The sequence below is a fragment of the Mesoplodon bidens genome, assembly GCF_964165515.1.
Source record: "Mesoplodon bidens genome assembly, chromosome: 1".
NCBI lineage: Eukaryota > Metazoa > Chordata > Mammalia > Artiodactyla > Ziphiidae > Mesoplodon > Mesoplodon bidens.
In genome coordinates, this window is record NC_138176.1 from 79518874 (window position 1) to 79544571 (window position 25698).

The window sequence follows — 25698 nt, forward strand, 5'->3', positions numbered from 1 at the left end:
GCCGTGGTGCACTAACCCCTTCAGGCTCTCTTCCTGCCGCCAGCCCCAGTCCTCTCCCTGCGCTCCGACTGAAAGCCGATACCCGAGCCTCAGCTCCCAGCCCCGCCCGCCACGGCGGCCGAGCAGACAAGCCTCTCGGGCTGGTGTGTGCCTGAGGGCACCGGTCCTCTGTGCCAGAATCTCTCCGCTTTGCCCTCCGCACCCCTGTTGCTGTGCTCTCCTCCGCTACTCCGAAGCTTTCCCCCTCCGCCACCTGCAGTCTCCGCCCGCGAAGGGGCTTGTAGTGTGTAGAAACCTTCCCCCCTTCACGGCTCCCTCCCACTGGTGCAGGTCCCGTCCCTATCCTATTGTCTCTGTTTATTCTTTTTTTCTTTTGCCCTACCCAGGTATGTGGGGAGCTTCTTGCCTTTTGGGGGGTCTGAGGTCTCCTGTCAGCGTTCAGTAGGTGTTCTGTAGGAGTTGTTCCACGTGTAGATGAATTTCTGATGTATCTGTGGGGAGGAAGGTGATCTCCGCGTCTTACTCTTCCGCCATCTTCCTCCGGGGTCCTGAAGCATGTCCTTGCCTCCTATCACACTGGAATCCCATCAAGCCTTCAGGCTTCCTACCAGCTTACTGGATGGAATCTGCTGGCGTCTCCCCGCTTTTCCCCTCCATTAATGGCAGGGTCCCAATGTGTACTTGCGACCCATGCTTTTCTCAAACCAGTGCTTCTCCCGTTTAGCGCGCGCCAACCCCCCTCGCGGGCTCCTTGCCTATTTATTTTTAATTACTATTATTTTTTACATCTTTATTGGAGTATAATTGCTTTACAATGGTGTGTTAGTTTCTGCTTTATAACAAAGTGAATCAGTTATACATATACATATGTTCCCATATCTCTTCCAAGAACACTTTTAATTTGTAAGCAACTGCACTGTATAGTTCAGTTACTTTGAAATTCTGCCTAACACCCCCCTCCCCGACCCGTGTGTCTCCGACCCATGTGTCTCCAAACTAAAGAGAAATGCAAGACTCTAATGTTAAAAAATTGCCAACAACAACAACAACAAAAACAACAACAAACCAGGCAAGACATCGAGTCAAGTCTACCTTCCTAAGTATTCATGAATTCCAAAATCAAAATATGAACAAAAGCGGTTTAAAAATAGTTTCCTTGGTTGGCCGTAATTTCAGGGGCAAGCTGGAGAACTTTTGGACTCAGGATATGCATCAAAGTGAAAGCGTTCAAACCGGCTGTGTTTCGATGTTGGCCCATTGTGGCCTCTGGGCTGCCTCTAATTGTGTTGTATTTGTGAGTCAAACTCTCATTTTTGTCTTAGCAAGCTGAACAATGGAGGCATTTGTTCTCAGTCTCCTGCCACCGCACTGCTTGTGTTCCAGGCCACTGTGCCCAAACTCTAACGGAGAAAAAGGAACCCACTTTAGAATGCTTTGAAGGGTCAGCAGGATTGGTGGACTTGGAGTAAAGCACTGACTTAATTTATATCCATTGGTTATTTTGAGAGCTTAGCTGTGTGTATGTTGTTTCTCAGCCACAGGGGAGGAGCTACAGTATACTTGCAAATATTATTTCTTTTGCCATGGGTGATATAGACTATGGTTTGAAAAAGTTCTGTTTATTCACCAGGGTTGTATTCTCAAGTGCAAGCATGAACTTCTCCTACATTCCATTTGTTGCTAAGCCCTTTGCTTTGTCTAAGTAAGTGACGATTCTGAGAGGTAAATCTGTGCATTGGAAAGTTGAGACCATTTTCACCAGAACAAAATAAAGAGGGGGAGAAAAAAAGATTGAGGAACACAGCATAAAACTAGCTTACTGAAATCTCTCTATCCTTGCAGAAGGGATAAATGAATGTCTGGGTGCTGGTAACCCTTTCCTCAGGGTAGAGAAAGGCAGCCATTGAGTTCTCATTTAGGGCATCAAAGACGCTGAGAAAGGGGTTAAAGGGCTTTTGGCCAAGGTTTTTATTGCTGCTATGGGGCTGGTTTGGATAAACACTATGAATGCTGGGCTCACACTGGCGGCTTTGTCAGGTTGTCACTTCTGTTGTCACCAAACTGAGACCTTATTAGGGGCTTCTGTCTGTATTTGACCTTGGAATCATGGCCATGGCCATTGCCACTTCCCTGCTCTAAGCACAGCTCCTTCCACTGAGTCATTACTGACGTTATAGTCAAACTGTCCTTTAGAGGAGAACAAACCACTTAACTCCAAGTGTGAGCTTACTGAGCACATTAACTGTTTACAGGCGTGTCAGTGACAGTGCAGCCTCTTGTATCCTAGGTGAAATTCATTCCTTAGTCACGAATTCCTTTTTTCAATTTCCCTTCTCCAGGGCACTCCCACTGGTTCTTTTCCAGCTGGTGATCTGACAAGTCTTCTTTCTCTTACAGCCAAGGCTAGAGTCCCCTCTCTACTTGAGCTTCTCTGATAACTGGTAACTGAGGAAGTGGACAGTTCTTTAGGGATCTGGCAATGGGTACTCAGGATTTCACTCAAGCAAAACAAAAACTATCTGCCTCCAAAAACCTTGTATGGCTATGGCTTCTGGACCCCATGACAGAAGTTTCTTTCTCTCCTGGATTTTCCCTTGAGCTTCAAGATCGTTGACTTAGTCTACCAACCCTCTCTTTCTTTGCCCAGTGACTCTTATTTGTGTCTTCGTCCTTGCTACTGTTTCATTTTCATTCTCCATAATAGGAATTCAAATGGAAAAAATTCCTGTCTCAAGCAAAAATCATTTGCATACATGATGATAAAGAAAAGAGGCTGATTTTCTCTAACCTCTTAGAATCAGGGCCTTTACTTTTCATGTTTTAGAAAAGTATTGAGAGGATTGCTTATCAGAAATTAGTTGGCCGTTAAAATTCCCTCATCTGTGAAAATGAAGGGATTAGAGCAAAGGATCTCATAAGGGTCTTTCTAGTGCTAAAAGTTTCCATGCACTGATGATGCTCTGTCTCCTTGTGGGAGAGGACAGATGGATGCTCAGCTTTTATACTACTCATCTTTTTGATCAATGGGTTGAACATCTGTTTGGGATTTCTGATACCACTGCACTGCAATTCCCATTGCTCACCCTTTCAGCTGGCAGCAACAGAATGCCTCTCCAGAAGGCATCAGGCCTCTTGTCTCTGGAAGAGCTTTTTATTCTTATTATTTCCAAGAATATTATAAGAGCTAGATTCCTTCATATTTCCTTTCTGAGACTGGGAAATCTATTTTGGGGTAATGGAGAAAAAAATATATTCCTCTCAAGTAGCTCAAAAGAACAGAGATTTAATATCTAGTCATGGTATTAATTTATAAAATGAAATATAAATTTAAAAGGTAAAATTAGGGCCTCCCTGGTGGCGCAGTGGTTGAGAGTCCGCCTGCCGATGCAGGGGATACGGGTTCGTGCCCCGGTCTGGGAGGATCCCATATGCCGCGGAGCGGCTGGGCCCGTGAGCCATGGCCGCTGGGCCTGCGCGTCCGGAGCCTGTGCTCCGCAACGGGAGAGGCCACAACAGTGAGAGGCCCGCATACCGCAAAAAGAAAAAAAAAAAAAAAAAAAAAAAAAAAGGTAAAATTATATTTTGATTTATTTCTTTAAGGGAGAAGCGAACCTTTAAAAAATTAACAGAATTTAATTAATTAATTAATTAATTATTTTTAATTTTTGGCTGTTTTGGGTCTTCATTGCTGCACACGGGCTTTCTCTAGTTGTCGCCAGCAGGGGTTACTCTTCGTTGCGGTGCGCGGGCTTCTCATTGTCTGTTGTGGCTTCTCTTCTTGCAGAGCATGGGCCCTAGGTGCGCGGGCTTCAGTAGATGTGGCACGTGGGCTCAGTAGTTGTGGCTCGCGGGCTCTAGAGGGCAGGCTCAGTAGTTGTGGTGCTGGGCTTAGTTGCTCCGTGGCATGTGGGATCTTCCTGAACCAGGGCTCGAACCTGTGTCCCCTGCATTGACAGGCAGATTCTTAACCACTGCGCTACCAGGGAAGCCCCAGACTTTATTTTTTAGAGTGGTTTTATGTGTACAGAAAAATTGAGCTGATAGTACAGAGAATTCCTGTATTACCCATCCCCCACCCCCCATTTCACCTATTGTTAACATCTTACAACAGTGTGGTGCATTTGTTACAATTAATAAGGAAGTATTACAAATTATAGTTATTAGTTATATTATTATTAGTTAAAGTCCAGTTTATTGAGATCTCCTTAGTTTAACCTAATGCTCCTTTTCTGTTCCAAGATCCCATCCAGGATACCACATTACATATTGTCATGCCTCCTAAGGCTCCTCTTGGCTGTGACAGTTCTTAGGCTTTCATTGTTCTTGATGACCTTGATAGTTTTGAGGAGTATTGATTAGGTGTACTGGAGGATACCCCTCTACTGAAATTTGTCTGATGGTTTTCTCATGATTAGATTGGGTTATGTGTTTTTGAGAGGAAGATCCCAGAATAAAGTGCTGTTCTCATCACATCTGATCAAAGGTAATACCTTCAATGTGATTTATCACTGTTGATGTGAATCTTGGTTGCCTGACTGAAATAGTGTTTGTCAGATTTCTCCAAGGAAGCCAACTAGTTTTAAACCTGTGTTGAGTATTTCTTCAAATAAGAGTTCTAGATTTGGAAGTTAATTTGGAAAATAGCATGAGGAAAGGGCCTTCAGCATAATGGAAACAAATGGAATAGTCATTTACCGAGACCACTGTCCAAGAGAGATAAATTTTGTGTGTGTGTAGTTGACATGCCAGGAGATAAAAAGGGAGGAAACAGAAGATGACCTTTTTCTCTGGGAAGTTTCAGCCCCAGGAAGGAATCACTGCCCTGTTGATCATGACTGTCAACTCAAACATTTCATTCTGGTCTGAGAGCCATTTAAAGAAGTTACCATCCAGGGGTACTCTCAGCATTTTGGAACACCTTGCTCAGGGAAAGAAGGAAAAGGCATTTCCTAATCCTCGTCTGCATCTTTCTAGCCTGACTCTATCCAGGTTGATGGGATTGTGAAGCTTTTCCTGTGGGCTCAGGCTTGTTATTTCTATTTAAAATTGAGTGAAAGAAGTATTATGAAGAATAATTCAGGTAGGTAGTTACTTAAATATCCTGTCACATATGTTAATATTAGTGAAAGTTAGGAAAATAACTTCCTTAACAGAATACAGATGTGACCTTATAATTAGATATACTTTGTAGATTTGAATTCTAAATACCACATATGTGAATTTAGCAAAAGGAGTTCCCTTTAAATAAAACCCATTGTATAGATTAATGTGTATTTACATAATTTTTAGTGTTGTCCAAAATGATTTTTATACTAGTTATTTATATATTTCTCCATAAAATTTTTTCTCCTTTTGTCAATGAGTATTTACATTATGACTGCTTTGTGCATGCATGTATTGTACAATTTCCTTTTTCCTCCTCTGGCCCACATATACCAACACCATTTTCTTAGCCATTAGCACAGATGACAGGATCAAAAACATGATTTTCTTTACAGAATTGGGTACAAAGTAGGCACCAAATAGAGGTAGCTATTTTATTAATATATTAAAAGTAAATTATAAGTAATGTGAGAATTCTACTACTTTCTTTAAATTTCTTGGATCCATCCCTTCTTTAGTGCTACTGCTTCAGTTCTCATCCACATTTTCTCTGCTTTTCTCCAGTCTATTAAGTGCCCTGCAGCCAGAGCTTGCCTTCTCAATTTTTTTTTTTTTTTTTTTCGGTACGCGGGCCTCTCACTGTTGTGACCTCTCCCGTTGTGGAGCACAGGCTCTGGACGCACAGGCTCAGCGGCCATGGCTCATGGGCCCAGCCGCTCATGCGGCATGTGGGATCTTCCCGGACCGGGGCATGAACCGACGTCCCCTGCATCGGCAGGCGGACTCTCAACCACTACACCACCAGTGAAGCCCGCCTTCTCAATATTAAATTTAATTATGTCCTTTATGCCTCCACTGTAACTTGTTCATATCTGCACATCACAATGACTCTGGATTGCCATCACTAGTTTTTCGTCCTGCCTCCCCTACATGATGATGAAATCTCTGAGGGCAGGGACAGTGTCTCATTCACCTTGAATAACCCCCAGTACATTGTAGACTCAGTAACCATGTGATGAATGAATGAATGAGTATATTTGGAGGATATCTGGTGGACATCTTCATGCATAGACTAAAATACTGGCATCTCTTTTTGTTTTATTGCCCACCCTTCATGAGTGTCTTAAAAAAATCTTTGAGGAACTTTTTTTTTTTTAACATTTTCAAACATGGACCAGTGTAAGGAGAATACTATGATGAATCTCCATGTATCCAATCAGCTTAAAAAATCAGCACCATTTTGCTAATTTTGTTTCACCTTATCTCCCATCCTACATTTTTTTGGTTTCATTTGGCTGGAGTAATTGAAAGAGAACACCAAACATTGTGTCATTAAAAAAAATAATAATAAATTTATTTATTTATTTTTTGGCTGCGTTGGGTCTTTGTTGCTGCGCGCGGGCTTTCTCTAGTTGCGGCGAGCAGGGGCTACTCTTCGTTGCAGTGCACGGGCTTCTCATTGCGGTGGCTTCTCTTGTTGCCAAGCACAGGCTCTAGGCATGCGGGCTTCAGTAGTTGTGGCTCGCAGGCTCTAAAGTGCAGGCTCAGTAGTTGTGGCACATGGGCTTAGCCGCTCCACGATATGTGGGATCTTCCCAGACCAGGGCTTGAACCCATGTCCCCTGCATTGGCAGGCGGATTCTTAACCACTGCACCACCAGGGAAGCCCTACTGTGTCATTTTACTTGTAAATATTTCATTATGCCTCTACCTAGTAAGTTCCATTTTTTCCCACCCTGCCATTATCACACCTCATTCATATAACTTAATACCAAATATCTAATTTTCATATTTCCCTGATTGTCTCAAACCTGCTTTTTTTTTTTTTTTTACAGTTGATTTGTTCAAATCAGAACCCAAAGAAGACCCGTACATTGCATTCGGTTACAGTGAGGCCTTATTTAATCTTCACTTATAGGGGAGTGTGATTTATGTCAAAGATGGGTAAATGGGCTTCCCTGGTGGCACAGTGGTTGAGAGTCCGCCTGCTGATGCAGGGTACACGGGTTCGTGCCCCGGTCCGGGAAGATCCCACATGCCGCGGAGCGGCTAGGCCCGTGAGCCATGGCTGCTGAACCTGCACATCCGGAGCCTGTGCTCTGCAACGGGAGGGGCCACAACAGTGAGAGGCCCACATACCGCAAAAAACAAAACAAAACAAAACAAAAAACCAAAAAAAAAAAATCCCCAAAAACAACAACAACAAAAAAAGATGGGTAAATGATGGTCTGCATAAAAAGTTTATTTCTGCTTCACTTTTTCTCTGTTCTACTTAAACATTTAATAACATTAGGCCTAGAATTAGCCATTTCATGATCGAGCATTTTGGTTCATGTGTTCATTCATTCAATAAGTACTTACTGAGTGCCTACTCAGTGTTAAGCACTGTCCTAGGCACAGAGTTTCAACAGTTAAAACAGCATCAGCAATCCCTACCTCATGGAGCTTGCATTCTGGTGGCTGGGGCCTCTGCAGGTGATAGCACTAGATTTGACCTGGAAGGGAGGAAAGGATGTTCAGCAGTAAGTCCAGAAGATTTAACTGATGCAGATTTGGCATTTAGGAGCTAAGATATTATTAAGACTTGAAGTGTTTCCCAGTCATCAGGTCCTTATTAGAACATTATTTCCATTGCAGTTATTTCTCTCTAACTCCTATACAAGCTGCCTGCCTGCTCACTAGATGAATCTTCTTAAAACTCCGTTTTGATCATGTCATTTCCTTATCAAAAAACCTAAAGTATGACTCATACTCTGTCAATAAAGGTCAAACTGCCTAGGTTGACACTTAAGACCTTGAAGTCTGACCTTAACTTATGGGGGTTTTTTTTTGTTTTTTTTGCTTTTTTGTTTTTTTATTGCGTTACACAGGCTTCTCACTGTTGTGGCCTCTCCTGTTGCGGAGCACAGGCTCCAGACGTGCAGGCTCAGTGGCCATGGCTCACGGACCTAGCCGCTCCGCGGCATGTGAGATCTTCCCAGACTGGTGCACGAACCCACGTCCCCTGCATTGGCAGGCAGACTCTCAACCACTGCGCCAGAAGGAAAGCCCTAATTTATGTTTTCAATTTTATCTTTGTGTTTTGTTAACTCTACTGCAGCCAGACTGGTCTTTTGAACTTACCTTGAGTATCTGCTCTGTATCTTTACATTAGGCCAATAGTAATGCATCTTACATTCTTCTTTGGGTCATTCTCTTCCCTTCCCTCTCCTTCCCTCCAATTTCTTTTCCTATTCTCTCATTTTTTTCAATTTATTTATTTATTTTAATTTATTTTTGGCTGCATTATGTCTTCATTGCTGCATGCAGGCTTTCTTTATTTGCAGTGAGCGGGGGCTACTCTTTGTTGTGGTGTGCAGGCTTCTCATTGCGGTGGCTTCTCTTGTTGCGGAGCATGGGCTCTAGGTGCGCTGGCTCAGTAGTTGTGGCACACGGGCTCACTAATTGTGACTCGCGGGCTCTAGAGCACAGGCTCAATAGTTGTGGTGCACGGGCTTAGTTGCTCCACAGCATTTGGGATCTTCCCAAACCAGGGCTGGAACCCGTGTCCCCTACATTGGCAGGTGGATTCCTAATCACTATGCCACCAGGCAAGCCCCATATTCTCTTTTCTTATCTATTTCAAAGCTCAGCACAAGTTTCATCACCTCTGTTAAGATTACACACAACCAAGCCATTTAATGCCCAGTCCACCAATGTGCCACTTAGTTTACCTTGCCTTCATTTATACCACCAGCTGTGGCTAAGACCTAGACTTTATAAACCAGAAAGACCTGGATCTGATTTTCTGTCCAATCACTTATTAGTAATAGGGTCTTGCGGCAAGTCCCTTTATTTCTCAGAGTCCCACTATCCTTGTCTTAGAATATAAATACAGGATGATTTTCATGGGGCTGTTCTTTCTTTTTTTAGTATTTATTTATTTGGTTACACTGAGTCTTAGTTGCGGCAGACAGGTTCCTTCGTTGTGGCTTGTGGGCTCCTTAGTTGCGGCTCACCATCTCCTTAGTTACGGCATGTGAACTCCCAGTTGTGGCATGCATGTGGGATCTAGTTCCCTGATCAGGAATCGAACCCAGGCCCCCATCACTGGGAGCATGGAGTCCTATCCAGTGCGCCACCAGAGAAGTCCCATGAGGCTGTTTTGAATAGTAATTGAGGTAATGTGTGTAAAGTAGTCAGTGCAATTTTTGGTACTTGGAAGCATTGTATAAGTGATATTTTATTATTAATTATTTTATTTTGTTTAATTACATCATCTCCAATTTGACTGAAAGGCCTTTAAATAATTCTTTGTACACTGTTGATACTGCGTGTCATTTTGTGGGCAGTCATATTTTTTAGGTTTCTGACCTACCACTTTTAGCCCCTGGGGCTCCTACATAGTCATCTAAATATTGATCTACTTGTCCAGATATTGTTTTTAGTAGTCAGTTTTGACTGGACAGCTATAAGGTATGAACAGAAACATACATTGTGAAAAATGACTAGAACATGAAGGGAAAGCAATTGTAGCTATTATTCCTATATAAGGAGTTAAAATTAGGCCAAATGATTAAATTAGTGAGTCTTTGTCTTTATATGGGGTTTTCTATTAAGTTTAGGCAGGAAAAAGAGATGTTGAGAAACTGATGCTGAGAGATTCTGTCTTGTTAATATTTTATTTGTTGCAAATGGTTTTCCGCGTTGTTTCCTTGCCAACCTCAAAGCAAAACACTGCCTTGAAAGAAGAAAAATCAGAGGTGTGTTACATTTCACCACAGGAAGCTATTCACAGTCAGAGGCCAGGAGAATCCAGTTGAACTGTGGATCTGAAGGAGGCCAAAAAAGTGCATTTTAAACCAAGCTAAGCACAAGACACTGCCTCATTAAGAGAGGAGAGTTACAGGCTCCCAGTGAAGAGGAGATCACGTAAATTGCTCTCAATTCTCTTGGAGAAGAATAAACGTGTATGCAAATGCCCAGGCCCTGGTCTTCAGTTTCAAAAGGAAATAATGTGTGTTCTGTCAGTGGAGCTCAAACTATTCAAAGGCTCGACAGAACAGCCTGATGGGAGCTGGATGCAAGGACTTCACGTAGTAGCTCTGTGTCAGTGGCAGTCTCTTGAAATTGGGACTAAAATTAAAAGTAGTTGAGTGCAACCAGTTCTAAATGTCAGATGAAACACTTTGCTCAGCGTGTGGTGTACAACACTGATTTTCCTATTGTGTTCCACATTGTTGCGTGAGATGTTGAATCAGGTCCCTGTGAGTTCATTCACGAATATAAGAGCTGGAAGGCAACTCCATCCATAATTACTGTTCTGAGATGTTATTGCCTATTTGCCTTGAACTTTAATTGGACAAGGTATTTGTGAACTTGCTTTATTCTTTTGACACCTGGAGGCGATGTTTTTCTTCTTTCAATTTGATTGGCCTTTTCCATGGAAACATCTTATGAATGCTTAAATGTTGTACTTTCTAAATTGGTGCTAAGGCACAGAGAGGATTGTTCACCAGAGAAAAAGTGGACTAGGGGAAGACTTTCTAAATGGTATTATGCAAACTATGTGATCTCTATGGTTACATATGTGATTCTGAAGGAATTTGAAATGACGTTCTGATTTAAGTGTCTGAATACCTCTCTGATTTTGGTAACTCCTAATAAGATTATGTGAGTGTGGACACTGCATCTGTTGAAACTTTAATCTTTTAATCTAGACATAGGGTAGGTCAAATAGATAAGGGTAGGGAAAGAGTAAGCATTTGATAATGTGTGTACCAGAGAGTCTCTTTTTGGGACTTCAAAGAGCCTCCTGGGAAAGTGAAGAGTGACAATGCCTTGGCTCCATAGTGGCTCTAGAATAGTCCCATAATAAGAGAATGCAAATAGGACAAATGATCCAGGAAATTGCTTCACATAGGGCAGTGGTCTTCAAACATTCACTTGTATCAGAATCACTTGGAAGCCTTGCTAAAATGCATATTATTGGACCCATTTCCTGAATTTCTAATTCAGAAGGTCTGGCGTAGGGCCCAAGATTTTGCATCTCTAATAGGTTTCTAGGTGATGCTGATATACTGCTGGTCCTGGAATCTCTGAAATAAAGCAATGATTCTTGCCTTGTTCTCTCAAACTTTAATATGCAGAAGTTGTAAAAAGTGTAAAGTCAAAAAATTATATTGGAGTGAGGCTCAAGACTCTGTGATTTAAAAAAAAAAAGCACCTTTAGTGATTGGTCTGTTGTAACTGGCCCAGAGACACTGGTCTAGGGGCTCCAAGCCACTGGGACATCACTAACTCTTTAGTACTTGGGTCCTTCATATTTTCATAACTATTTATAACTTGACTGTCAGTTAAAGACTGTTAGAGTTCTAATATGCCTTGAAGAGTAAGAGAAAATAAAATGGAAACATTACAATATTTGTTTTACAATATTTTTTGTTTTTGTTTTATAATATTTTAATGGCCTAATGATATCATAGGCCAAATCACATCTTATGAAAATATGATATATTGTGATAAAATATGATGAGCATTTAGCAAAACCTGATATAATATAACAAGACTTTGGCATGAAAAAGTTGCTTCTCTCCTGATATCAAGTAAAATGTAAATAAATCAAATCTTTTAAAGGAGGCAGCAAGATATAATGAAAAAGAAGACTAAAAGAAAAAAGAAAAAAAAAGATGACTTTGGAGATGGACAGTTCCAGGCTTCAGCACTTAGAGCTAGGCACATTACTTAACCTTTTTTCATCTGTGAAAGGGATTTAGTAATTCCTGTCTTACATGTCATGAAGAATAAATAGATAATATAAACAGAGAGACATATTGTGTTTAATAAATGGTAGTTATAGAAGGAAGAAGAAAAAGTAGGACACAGGCACTTCTCATCTCTTAGTTTTTTTATTTCAATTTAACTGAGACAAGAGAGGCCTGTCCAGCTTAACATTCCTTGAACAGCAATTTCGAGCAATGCTTTTGTATGAATTTGAGACTGACTTTGAAAGTAGACATCACCCCTCAAGTTTCTTTCATGTAAGAATTATGAATGTAGCCCTTGAAGATATAAATTAAAACTAAGAAAATTTTAGACTGATTTTGGATATTGTGTAATAGAAAGCATGTCTTTCTTTGATTAAATAGGTATATGTTATATGCATATTTTCTGGAATGCTAAGAAAATTTAAACAGATGAAGTGAGTTTTTATATTTTAGCATGGTTAAGGACCATGAAGGCAAAAAAATCAATGTTATATAATAACAATACTATATAATATTTAAGACAGTAACTATATGTATGTATATAAAGTGATTCTGGAAATAGTGTGTTTCTTGTTAAGCCTGGTTATTCCAAGAACACCTTTCTCTTTACTTTTATATGCTTTATATATAGAATATTTTTCTTTGTACTTTATATGCTTTCACTTTTGTTTTTTTTTTAATGAGAAGGAATAGATGAAACATTCACCAGGATTCTTGAAGAGACTTTAATGAAGAGGTAGTTTAAAGAGAAGTGAGTCAGGTTAAGGGAACCATCAAGGGGTGGTGAGGGACCATGGGGCAACCACCATCACTCTTAGGCTAGATCTGAAAGAGGTAGAGGAAGCTGTGTTTACTAGAATGTAGAGGAGGGAACGTCTGATGGAAGCTATGGTGCTAGAGGAATGCAGCTACTGCCTGGATGTCAAAGCAGGGAGGGAACATGAAGAATACATACATTAATCTCTCTCCGATTCTATTTTGGGATCTGTTGCTGGTGCATTCAACTGAGCAAACACAAATGGATGCCAGTGGGCAGGAGAGTTTGTGTGACACAGGGTAGGGGTCAACCTCACAGGATGAGAACAGGGCAGAGAAGAAAAATGAACAGATGGGAGCTGAGAGGTGCCTAGAAAGTAACCAGCATGAGCAGTTATTTCTTTTGTAATACATTTTTAAAAAATGAATTACCTTGAAGTAAAGTATGGAGACAGGAAAGTTAGATAAAATTTTGTATGTATGTAAAGGGGAAAATCAAGGAATTTGGTCTTGTTGTAGGATGAGCAAAGGGAAGTAGTGATAATGTTGGAAAAGGTTATTTTGAGTCAGATAGATGATAAATGGTTTTTAATGACAGTTTCAAGATCATAGGCGATATTCACTGGATTTTAAAATAAATTAGAAAAGGCTCTTTTCCAATCATTTCAAATTAAAAGGAAATCTGTAGAATATTATGAAATCCCAGATCTTAGTAGGGAAAAGTAATGAAAATGGAAGATAGGATGTCATAGTGGAGAGGACATTGACTTAGGATCAGAGAAACAATGGCTAGAATCCTGGATCAGTGTTGAATACTACCGTAAATTTGTGCAATATAGACTCTGAACTCATTCCTCGTGGATTAAATGTGCATAGTATTTCACATGGCTATTGTGAAATTAAATGAATAAACATATGTAAAATGCTTAGGATGAGGCCTAGACATGGCCTTCTGTCAATGGATGATGATACCTACCAGTTTTTGAGTGCCAAATTTATGCCAGGTGCATTCTACCTGCTATCTCCAAGCCTTCAAGTAACCTCATTTCAGGAGGAGAACTCAGGCTCAGAGTAAGCCATTTGTGCAGGGCCTGTTGTTACCAAGTGGCAGAGTCAGGCCTTGAGGCCAGGCCAATATAATCCCAAAGCCAGGCCTCTTGCTGTTAAACTGCAGTTCACATCCTTTGGCCTTTTCTCCCATAAGGTGCAAATGCACTTATAATAGCTTCCTAAGAAAAGCCAAAGGATATAATTGTGTAGTAAGTTTTCTCTGAAAATCTGTTCAGGAAAACTATTTAGGTTGGTACTTACAGGCTCCTCATGCAAACGTATAAAAAGTTTGAATATTATGTATGAGGCAGCATAATTTCTAAATGGACGGACACACTAAAATCAAAGCCTGCTTTTGAAATGAGGTTAAGTCATCTTAATCGTCCTCACTGTCATTAACTACAGATTGTTCTGAATATCATAGTCTGTCTAATTATTTTAACTTCTATAAAGGGAATACTCAGGAAGAGTTTGTGAATTTTCCTTATAGTTTTTAAAAATTGTGATGTAATTAGAGAAATGTCAAAAACTTTTAAGAGGCTATAAACGTTCTAAGGAGAAAAAACAAAAAATAAAAGTGTAGGAATTGATAGTAGTAATGTATATCAGAAAGAAAATACAATTAGAAAGAATTTCCTTTTGACAACTGCAAGAAAAATTATGAAGTACTTCTTAATGAGCTTAACAAAGGATATGCATGGACTATGCAAAGAAAACTGAATACTCTTTTGGGAGATGAAAAGGGAGATTTGAATAGGGATGGATAAGATGACAAATGATTGTTAGGATGTCAGTTCTTATCAAGTCTGTTTATAGACTGAATGTAATCCTAATAAGCCTTGTTGGACTTTAAGGAATTAAACTCTCAACAAATTGTTACTAAGCTTCAATTGGAAAAGACATAGGCATGAATATAAAAGTATATTCTGGAACCACAGTGAGGAAGGACGTATCCTACCAGATGTAGGGACACTTGTAAATCAGCCAAAGTTAGGACTAAAGATAAGTGGAAGTGAAAAGAGATAAAAAGGATATGTATACACATGTACTTGAATTATTATTTATAGAAATTTGACAATAATTTAAATGTCACTAAAAAGATAATGGCTAAGTAAATTATGAAACAGCACAAACTTGCAGATGTTAAAATGACATGTATGAACAGTAGACAGACACATGGAAAAATAATTATAAATAATAGGTAAGAAAGGAATACAATATTTTGTAATTATAATGTATTATATATGCCAGGTGTAAAGGAGAACATACTCATATTCGTGCTCAGTGTATGTTCACCTGTTTAAATGAGTACATATTCATATTCATAGATTTAAAAGAGAAAGAACATGAATAAATATAGTTGTTGAATTCAGATAGTGGAATAAGAATGATTTTTGTTGGGGCTTCCCTGGTGGCACAGTGGTTGGAAGTCCACCTGCCAATGCAGGGGACACGGGTTCGTGCCCCGGTCCGGGAGGATCCCACATGCTGCGGAGCGGCTGGTCCCGTGAGCCATGGCTGCTTAGCCTGTGTGTCCGGAGCCTGTGCCCCGCAATGGGAGAGGCCACAACAGTGAGAGGCCCACATACCGCCAAAAACAAAAAAAACAAAACAAAACAAAAAAAGAATGATTTTTGTTGTTCCTAAAATTATCTAACTGTTTTTGTGATGTTTTAACAATAAAAGTTTTAATGTAGATTATGTAAACTTTTATATAGACTGTGACTAAAGCATCAACCAAAGTGTATTGGCTAGATGATGTTTGTCATATGAAACTTGAACCAATAAAAAATAATTCTGAAGTATGAACACAGAATTTAATCTTGTTCTCAATTATCTTGACCATCTCAAATCTACTAATGTTGCTTAAAGTTCCTTATGATTAGATGAACATTTTCATAATTTCTTAAATCTGTTCCTTTATACATGCTATTTTTCCATCTTTCCCTCTACTCTGTTTTGCCTACTTTTCTGAGCTCTTGTAAGATTTACATTTTTTTGGTTGCTGTTTCACATTTATAATACAGTGACAATTTTCTTATTAACAAGTTTATCAGTGCCTACTACAAACCTATTTTTAGAAATGTAAAAGCTGTTCTTAAAGATAATATGAAATTATTTCAAACTTATGTTTTCTTTTTTGTTCTTTTAGGTAAGTAACTGAACAGGGACATGAAGAACTGATATTTCAAATGACAACCATGTTGCAAAAGGTACTTTTGGTATTTTAATATTACTGTAGAAGGAGCACTATAAAAAGACACAGAGGTTGGAATGTATAAGTTCTATTTTGGTAAAAATAATTTTTTGTGTAAATAGATTTAAAGATGTTATAGTTTTGATAATATTTTAATTATGAGAAATGTAATACCTGTATGATAGGACTTTTCTTTCTGAGTCTAGGAAATTATTGTAAGTGTTATTTGGGAATGGAAAGATAAATAAATTGATCACTTTGTCAAAATATTCATTGGTGGAATGAGGGAGGTGGGGGAAAGAAATTAGATGCAACAAAGTGAACACATTGAGATTTGTGCATCAAAGCTGTATGTTTTCTCCAAGGGCTTATGGTTTGTTTCCTGTGATCAAAAAATTATCTTCAGAATTGCTCATAAAATTGATTGCTCTAAGCTTGTCAATAAGGCAATTTGATTTTGGATAATTCAAATGGATTGCATCAGTGTGGAGAATTCACCAGATTCTGTTTATATGAAAAAGTTTAAATAAAAGGGAGGGAGGGAAGAAGGAAATATTAAACTTAAATAATAGAATATAGAGATCTTGGATATCTGTCACATGCATGATTTGGGGAAATATGATTCCTTTTTGAAGTTATGAGCCTTATCTAGAAGAATCTCTTTATTTTCAAGAAAGAATCTTTAAAATATTATAGAAACCATGACATCTGGTTGAGAGGGAGACAATTGCACTCTGAGCTATTAGATGATCTGTGTGACTCCACTACCATCGACAATTATGCAAAAGACCAGTGACATTTAGATGCAATAAAGCATGTATTGTCCCTTTATACTAAATTAAAAATTCATTCCAATGAATAGAAGATATATGAGAATAGTAAAAGAGAAGAACTCAACTTGTCTGTATAAAACCACAATTAAAAAAAAATTCAAATCTTGCTGAAGGGGCTTATAAGAACTCAGGGCAGGTGCTATGAAGAGGCTTAATTTGAAGAGAAGTTAAAAAAAAAAACCATTAAGGAAATAACTTTACACCAAAAAGTTTATACTCTTCCAATGATGACCATTTAACTAGCATGAATTTTCTCTACTTTGTGGCTATTTTTTGAATGTCAAATGAGAATTAGGCAACTTTATTAATACTGATAATGAGAGAGCACTAATTAGCTTGGGCTATTTTTAGGAAGGGCAGATATTACCCTGTATTATTATATGAACATATTATGATACAATTTGCTTCACTTGAGATATCAGTGAGATTTCCAAGTGTAAATGCTAAGTTGGCAGTTGGATAGATAGATGAGTCTTAGAAACTCAGAGCAGAGATCTATGGTAGGTTTTGGAAACCATTGTCTCACAGTTGGTAACCAAGACTGTGGAAACCAATGGGACCACTTTTGTAGAGATTATAGTATGATGAAGAACAGAGGACCAGTTCCAATACCTGAAGAAAAGGAGAGAATGATGAGTTGAGCTGGAGTGTCAAATGTTGCTCACAGGTCAAGGAAGATGAAGACTTCAGTAAACCCACTGAATTTTTCCACATAAAGGTCCTTAGTGACTTTGGCAAGGGAAGTTTTCTTGGAATGGTGGGGACATATGCCATATTGGCGTGGGTTGAAGAATAAATGGGAGGTTAGGAGAAAAAGTTAGCAAAAAAGATAGTTCTTGTGAAAATTTTGTCTGTAAGTAAAAGTGGGGAGAATCCAGTAGCTGGACAGGGATGTTGGGATGACAGAGTTTCGAACATGTTTACGTGTTAATGGGAACATTGCAGAGAAGAGGAGAGATTAAAGGCATGGGTTTCTGAGAAGGAAGGAAGGAGTGGAGCCTCAGTGCAGGAAGGGGGATTACTCGTAGCTGATGGGAGGAATCCGCCTCAACATAACTAAGGCAATGGCAGTAGGATATGTACAGACACAGATAGGGTTATAGACTTGGTAGGTAGTTTAGGGGAGTATCAACAAAGGTTTCTATTTTCTCTAGGAAGAGGGTGTGGTCAGAATAGTTAGTAGGGATTTGAGGAAATGCGAAGAGTTTGAAGTAGTGTTTGTGGAGAATGGGAGAGGGAAAGTTGCACTGGGGACAGTGTTAGACTAGGTTGGTATTAATGACTGGGAATTTGTAATGGTTGGGAATTAATGACTGTGTCATCCGATTCCCTGAATTTTGCCAGTGGACTTAAGCTTCCAGTCTGATTACAATTCTCAGTCAACCATTGTAGACCATGACAAGCCTTAGGTGTTTGAAGGATTTATTGAAACCTAATATATAATGACCTTCTCCCATAGAATTAAAATAGAGCCATATTTGAAGACATTAATCTAAGTGTGGTGTTTTCCCTTAATTTGCATGAACATATGTGTGTTTATAAGTGTACTATATGCATGAATATTTCTTTCTAAAAATCAGAAATCAGACATATTTGGCTTGGATGAAAGGGAAAAGAAAGATATTGAGTATTCTTTTCTCGGGTAGCCATTTTTGGTGTGTGTCTCCTAGTGACAGTATTTTTATGGCAAAATTTAAGAAACTGTTTGACCTTGAAGAAAAGATGATTTTTATTTTTAATTCAAAACTTATATCTTGTTTGCCATGACTGAAGAGAGCCTGCTGTCCAAAGCTACTCAGGTATCATTGGTTTGGCATGTTCTTCCTACTCTGGTGCACGTCCTTTGGATGGTCTAGTCAGATTGTGGAAGTATTAACAGGCCTGAAGATGAAAGACTTCAATTTGTTGACTTTGAATTATAAGAATGTTAATATGCTTATTTAACTAGAAACTCTAAATTTCTATTTCCTATTTTGATTTTTTAGACTGTTTACTTGAGAGTATAGGGCTTTTTATAAAACGGAAGAGATCTCTAGTTGAGGGACTTTCAGATGTTGTTTTAGCTGCAAAACCACGCTGAAAAATAAAATATGGTGTAAATAAAGATAAAAAGAGAACTATTCTGGTTCCAGTAGGCATGGGGGACCTGGAGCCCAATTACTCAGGTCACCTCTTTCCCCTCCTCTTCACCCACTTTCGGGTAGGTCCCCTGAGACATCACCATTGACCCTCTATGAAACATTGCTTGAAAATTACAATTCTAGGTGGTCACAACTCTACTGAATTTCATTAAAATATAAAGTTCTTAACATAAGTTAGCTGTGGCTTTAAGATAATTTTTCTCTCTCTAATAAAATAGGCAGGTTAGTGTTTACTTTGACCCAAAGTATATAATTATCTTATATTGTTAATTTTAATGATAATATAATAGATACTGAATATGGCTAAAGCAACTCCATAGAAACCACTGCTATTTATGTTGCAAATCTGAGGTTTGAAAAGCCAGGCACTCAGTTTAATTAATTCTGCAGGTCAGGATGACCAAAGTTTGTAAGCGGGGACCCCTTTACTAAGTTCAGGAATAGAACTGTTCTTTATTGTCCTCAGAGGATGGACATAGGACTATGGCAAGGAGGATTTAACTGCCTTGGTCTTGAGTAGCCATGAAAGTATGTTGTTATAAGTTACGAAGATGTTGTTCTTCTGTTAGGGTATGACTTTGTCTATGACTGACAGTATCCACAGACATGGAATTGGATGTTTTCAAGAAAATAATAGTACCTTTTTGAAAACTAGAGCATGGATAAAGTAGATATAGGGAATGGTCAAAAGAAAGCTAAAGTGGAGTATGTGGAACTTGCTAACAGAGTTATAAAGTCAAACTAATATGGGACAGTATTGAACATACGATTTGTGCCACATACAATGTCAAATAGTTTGCTTGAGTTATTTTGAACAGTCATAGCAACTGAATGAGGAAAATATTATGACTTGATTTTATATTCGATGAAATGAAGTCTCTTAGAGGTTAAGCAATTTGTCCAACTCACACAGTGAGTTACCGGCAAATGTAGTGGGGTCAAAATTGAGATCCGGATCATTTTATTTCATCACCAAAGTGGCCTAGTGAAGTCAGATTCAACAGCCAGCTGGAACTAGAAGTAGCTGAAGTGAAGGCAATGTCCTAAACTCTTAGACATAGCTAGAAGAGGGCTGGTCCTCCGCGTCAGAGTGCTTCCCAGGAAGTTAAGTACCTCCAATAGCTCCATGAGAAAGAAGTGATTCTGACAGTCCAATGACGGTTTGTATCCTTAAAATCTACTGCCTTTTTCATTGCCTCCAGACAATCCTTCCTCTAAATACTACGGTGATTAGAGGACTGTCCCTTCAGGGCTCAGGTCACTTGGGGCTTATGCCACCAAGAGCTTTAGCACTGAGGTCAGATGGGAAAAACTCTAGCTGGCTGAGGACTCCCCATGATGTCCCCGACTTGAGAGTCTGGCCATTGATGGGGAGAGCTTTGTCTTTTCATTCCAAGATTCATTTCCTGGGGAAGGAAAAGGAGCTCAGTTCTGGGTTGTGTCTTGGCATCTTCTATTCAGGTGTTTATCCCTGAATCACACACTAAGATCTGTATCTCCTAGTATGGGAAATCTTGTTGTAGTTATGGAGAAGAAAGTAATGAAAGGAAATAAGAACAATTAAAAGGGTTAAGTTTGACATCATGTGAGCCAGATATAAAGTTTACAATCTTGAGTTTTTAAAAGATTTTTTAAGCCTTGTTTAAAATGTGTAGGGTTACTGGGAGAAAATAGCAAATACTAATAAACTTCTCAGATGTTAGGGAATAGAATAGCCTGCATGGACATGATCATTGATAATACATGTACATTTGTTTGTCTGTGATGTCAAACACATTTTTTTATACTTCAGTGGTGTCAATTTCTTATCTTTTGGTGTAAATCAAATGTAATATTTGAGACTTTCCTACAGTGATGAAATATTGACCCTCTGTTCTGATCAATAATTATAACATAACTTGCTTTAATTTAGAAAACTCAAACTCTTAAGCTCTGTATCTTCTGGAATATTTTTTTCCTGGAGAACATATATAATTGGGAATAATGATAGAATTAGATTTGTTCATATTAACCCATTTAAGTGTTACTAACCGTCAAATCAAAGTGGCAGCTTTCTGGTCTCTCTCTCCTCAGCTAAATTTAATAGATATACTATCCTTGTGTTACTGTAATTGTATTTTACATACAGCTCTTGTGACTGAAGATAAGAATCTTTTTTCATTTCATTCTATTTCCTGTTTTATTATATTTTGTTTTTGGTTAAAGCTGTTTACAATAGGCATAAAAACTCTTTTTCTGTCTTCGCTGTGAAAGGGGGAAAATGAAAACTCAGTAAACCAAAGTACTACTGATTTTTCTGAAAGAAAAGAAGAGAATTTTTGAGGGGGGGACGTGTTCACTCTATGACAAGGTTTTTGGGAACTAATCCCTCACTCTGTGGTCAGTCTATGTACAGCACAGACCATGTAGAAAGAATTGATATCTGATAAAATGAACAAAGCTCTAATGAGCTAATTGATTACTCACTTTTCTCAAAGAAAAATTTGCCTTCCTCTCCCACAGTCCCTCCATTCAACTTGTATAAATTATTTGTAATTCAAGCAACGTTAGTAATTCTTTATTACAGCTACTATATTGGTCACATAATCAGGGGCACAACAGTAAAATTTGTGTTAATTATTTTTATCAACCATATTCTTTAGTGTTTAAAATTTTGCTAACAAAGTAACAGTAGAGTAAGTGTGTTCTTCTTGGGCATGTTAGAGAGCCTTTTTTTTTTTTCACAAACACATGAATCACAGCAATCTCCATGTCTGAGTCCACATGCTTAGAGGCAAACATATGAGAAAAGCAGGGCCTTACCCTGATCAGTGGACTGAAGCTGGAAATACTGATCTCACAGAAAAGATCATGCCCTTCTCAGCATGCATCTGGCCCTTTTCATTTTGCTTTCATCAGCTGGGGCTGTTCAGTGGTGCAAAGAAAACATTGTAAAATGCTTACAGCTTTTGGAAGTGCTTCTGAACTCTTCAAATAATGGTAAGAGTTGCAAATCTTATAGGAAGAGCCTATCACAGAAAAGCTTTATTCAACTCCACAGGGAATGGTGAACGCCAGTTAGTGAGAGCTGCTCTAAAGTAAAATACTTGTAAGAAGGGGATACTGAAGTGTGCATTGTTGTAAAGCTTAAAGGGAACAAATGTTTGTTTCATTGCACATCTAAACCTAATCTGAAAAGGGTGTCTATGGCCGCCAGCAGAGGGAGAGTGAAATTTTGCAGATGGATAAAAAGGAACTTTCAACAACCTAGCTTAGCTCTTTGGCAAAAATCCAGTGCACTGGGAATTCTCCAGCAAAATGGGTTGAACTTGGCAAATCTGCAAATGTGCATATTTCTACTCAGAACAATCAGGCAAACATAGAAACTTCCAGAGGAACTAATTATCTTTTGTTTTTTTCACCTTAGAAAGAGGATAATATTTGGAAGATGATTAACTGCTAAGAGATTTTAGAAGCAACGTTTGAAAAATGTTGAAAGAAAAACCTACATTTAGCCTTTTTCAAAAGAGTTTTTAATACCCATTTGTGCTCCCTAAATAATTTATCATAATTAACAATAGTCCAAGCCATATGGTTTATAATTTGAAGATGTTTGTTTATTATTTGCTGTTTGCCTTTTAACTAAAAAATTCTCTTTCATTATCTTTTTTTTCTTGCTGCTTATTGCTGTAGTTTCATCGTTACGAAACCAATGCCATTATTTCTCTAACTATGTATCTGTATGAAACAAACCCTGTTTACTGACTCAGATTATTTACATTACAGAAAAACAAGCTACAAAAGAGTAGAGATGAGTTTATCTCCAAAGAATATTTCCTAGAAAATATTGGCATATATGAAAATGTTCTGATATATCAATATTAACATATATTATAGTATGTGTTTTATAGTATATGTGCTTGTATGAAAATATATGAGATGGATGGATGACGGTCTTTCAGAACAAATTATTGTAGCAATTTAAAATAATTGGACCTAAGTGTTTTAAATTCCATTATACATATTTTAAGTATTTTTATCAAAAAAGTTAAGTCATACAAAGCAGTAGAGAGGACTGACTTATTTGAAATGTAAATCCTTGATTTTCACATTTTGTAGAATTTTTTAGTTACAGTTGTGGCATTACAAAATATTTAATGTGCTTAAAATAGGAACATTAAAGAAAACATGCACTTTTAAGAGGAGACTGGTAGATAGAGTTTTTTAAATAAAATGAATAAATATATATGTTCTGAGGTGGAAACATGGCCAAAGTAAAAGAAAAAAGAAAGAAAAGAAAGGCATAGAATACTATGATTGAATCTATTTCTGTGCCTGTCCATAGTAAATATCTGAAGGACACTAAACTGTTAATGGTGACTGCCTTTGGTAAATAGGACTCTGAGTAGACATAGGAGATTTTTATAAATACATTCTGTATTGTTTGGATCTTTTTTCAATGAGTGTGTATTAATACACACACACACACACACACATATATATTTATTTTTCTAAGGGAATATGTATATATTTTAAAGAGAATAACATAGTGGAAAAACTATTAGTCCTAACTTTGCTATTGAGTGTGTGACCATTTAAAAAAGTAAATAGATCTGCTTATTTTACTTGATTATTATGAGAATCATTTGAAATTATGGATGAGGAAGAGATTAACTTTTTTGTTGTTAAATAGGGACACTGACAACTAGAAAACGTTGCAGTTCTATTGAGATAATTAGGCTGAGAACTTTGCAGGAAGTGTAGAGTTAGGATGGTGTCAAGAGAGTAGCACTGACATAAAGTTATTTCTATTTGTAAATGTTACTCCCAAAGGACTGAAACCGGGGAGTCACAAAAGCATCCCTGTGATAGAGAAGACTGTATGTGGTGGAGTTACAAAATAAATCATTAGCCATTGCTAGTGAGTGGAAAAGTAATTAGCAATTAGAATCCCCCCCCCCATAACATATGTAGAGTTTTGGTTTGGGTCCATCAGTTTCACTTACTATAAATCTACATTAAAATTCCATATGGTCTGTATCCTTCAGGAGCATGATAATGAATACCTCTAGGAAAACATATTAGGGAAAAAAATGTACTGAACTGAATACTTACTGAAGTCTCTAACGTTTCTTCCAGATCTATAATTTTCTGATATAATACGTCAATAAAGTATTGGAACAAGATGCACTACATTGGCACAGGTTACCTATGTAACAGTAAAAGAACTAATATTAGCTTGTGGTTAGAGTACTTTAAATAGTTGTTCACATCTATTGTTGCTAGTTCTTCCCATTGTAACTACCCACATTATCTGATAACACTCAAATAGTGCCATATTAAATATTGCCTGAATAATAAATATTTATATAATATGAAATATTTACATAAAATATCAGTCATTGGCACTTCAGTATCTTTTTGCAGTACAATTTTATAGCAAAATGAAGCTTATTGTAAATGCTTTTGACCAGTGTAACTCCTTTCCCTGTTGAATAGGTAAAGTTATTATCATTCCCACTTTCTGAGCCAAGGTAATTAGGATATTGAGAGAATAAGAGATTTGCTCAATATAATAATTCTTTTTTTTTAATTTTTTAATTTTTTTATTCGTTTCTGCTTTATAACAGAGTGAATCAGCCATACATATACATCTGTTCCCATATCCCTTCCCTCTTGCGTCTCCCTCCCTCCCACCCTCCCTATCCCACCCCTCCAGGCGGTCACAAAGCACCAAGGTGATCTCCTTGTGCTATGCGGCTGCTTCCCACTATCTATCTACCTTACGTTCGGTAGTGTATATATGTCCATGCCTCTCTCTCGCTTTGTCACAGCTTACCCTTCCCCCTCCCCATATCCTCAAGTCCATTCTCAAGTAGGTCTGTGTCTTTATTCCTGTTTTACCCCTAGGTTCTTCATGATATATTTTTTTTCTTAAATTCCATATATATATGTTAGCATACGGTGTTTGTCTTTCTCTTTCTGACTTACTTCACTCTGTATGACAGACTCTAGGTCAATCCACCTCATTACAAATAGCTCAATTTTGTTTCTTTTTATGGCTGAGTAATATTCCATTGTATATATGTGCCAAATCTTCTTTATCCGTTCATCCGATGATGGACACTTAGGTTGTTTCCATATCTGGGCTATTGTGAATAGAGCTGCAATGAATATTTTGGTACATGTCTCTTTTTGACTTATGGTTTTCTCAGGGTATATGCCTAGTACTGGGATTGTTGGGTCATATGGTAGTTCTATTTATAGATTTTTAAGGAACCTCCATACTGTTCTCCATAGAGGCTGTACCAATTCACATTCCCACCAGCAGTGTAAGAGTGTCCCCTTTTCTCCACACCCTCTCCAGCATTTGTTGTTTCTAGATTTCTTGATGATGGCCATTCTGACTGGTGTGAGATGATGTCTCATTGTAGTTTTGATTTGCATTTCTCTAATAATTAATGATGTTGAACATTCTTTCATGTGTTTGTTGGCAGTCTGTATATCTTCTTTGGAGAACTGTTTATTTAGTTCTGCCCATTTTGGATTGGGTTGTTTGTTTTTTTGGTATTGAGCTGCATGAGCTGCTTATAAATTTTGGAGATTAATCCTTTGTCAGTTGCTTCATTTGCAAATATTTTCTCCCATTCTGAGGGTTGTCTTTTGGTCTTGTTTATGGTTTCCTTTGCTGTGCAAAAGCTTTGAAGTTTCATTAGGTCCCATTTGTTTATTTTTGTTTTTATTTCCATTTCTCTAGGAGGTGGGTCAAAAAGGATCTTGCTGTGATTTATGTCCTAGAGTGTTCTGCCTATGTTTGCCTCTAAGAGTTTGATGGGGTCTGGCCTTACATTTAGGTCTTTAATCCATTTTGAGCTTATTTTTGTGTATGATGT

General features: G+C 38.1%; 1 protein-coding gene across 5 annotated transcripts in view; it reads left to right on the top strand.

The window, feature by feature from the left end:
- ANK2 (ankyrin 2) overlaps positions 1-25698 on the top strand; it is a 720153-nt gene that overhangs the window by 186610 nt on the left and 507845 nt on the right. Inside the window, exon 2 of one of the 5 annotated variants that reach the window (XM_081237030.1) lies at positions 15808-15868. The exons of the other annotated variants lie outside the window; for them this stretch is intronic. Coding sequence (XP_081093156.1) covers positions 15848-15868 — 21 coding nt within the window. The 5' untranslated portion in view covers positions 15808-15847. The remainder of the gene's footprint in view (positions 1-15807; positions 15869-25698) is intronic. 5 annotated transcript variants of the gene reach the window in all.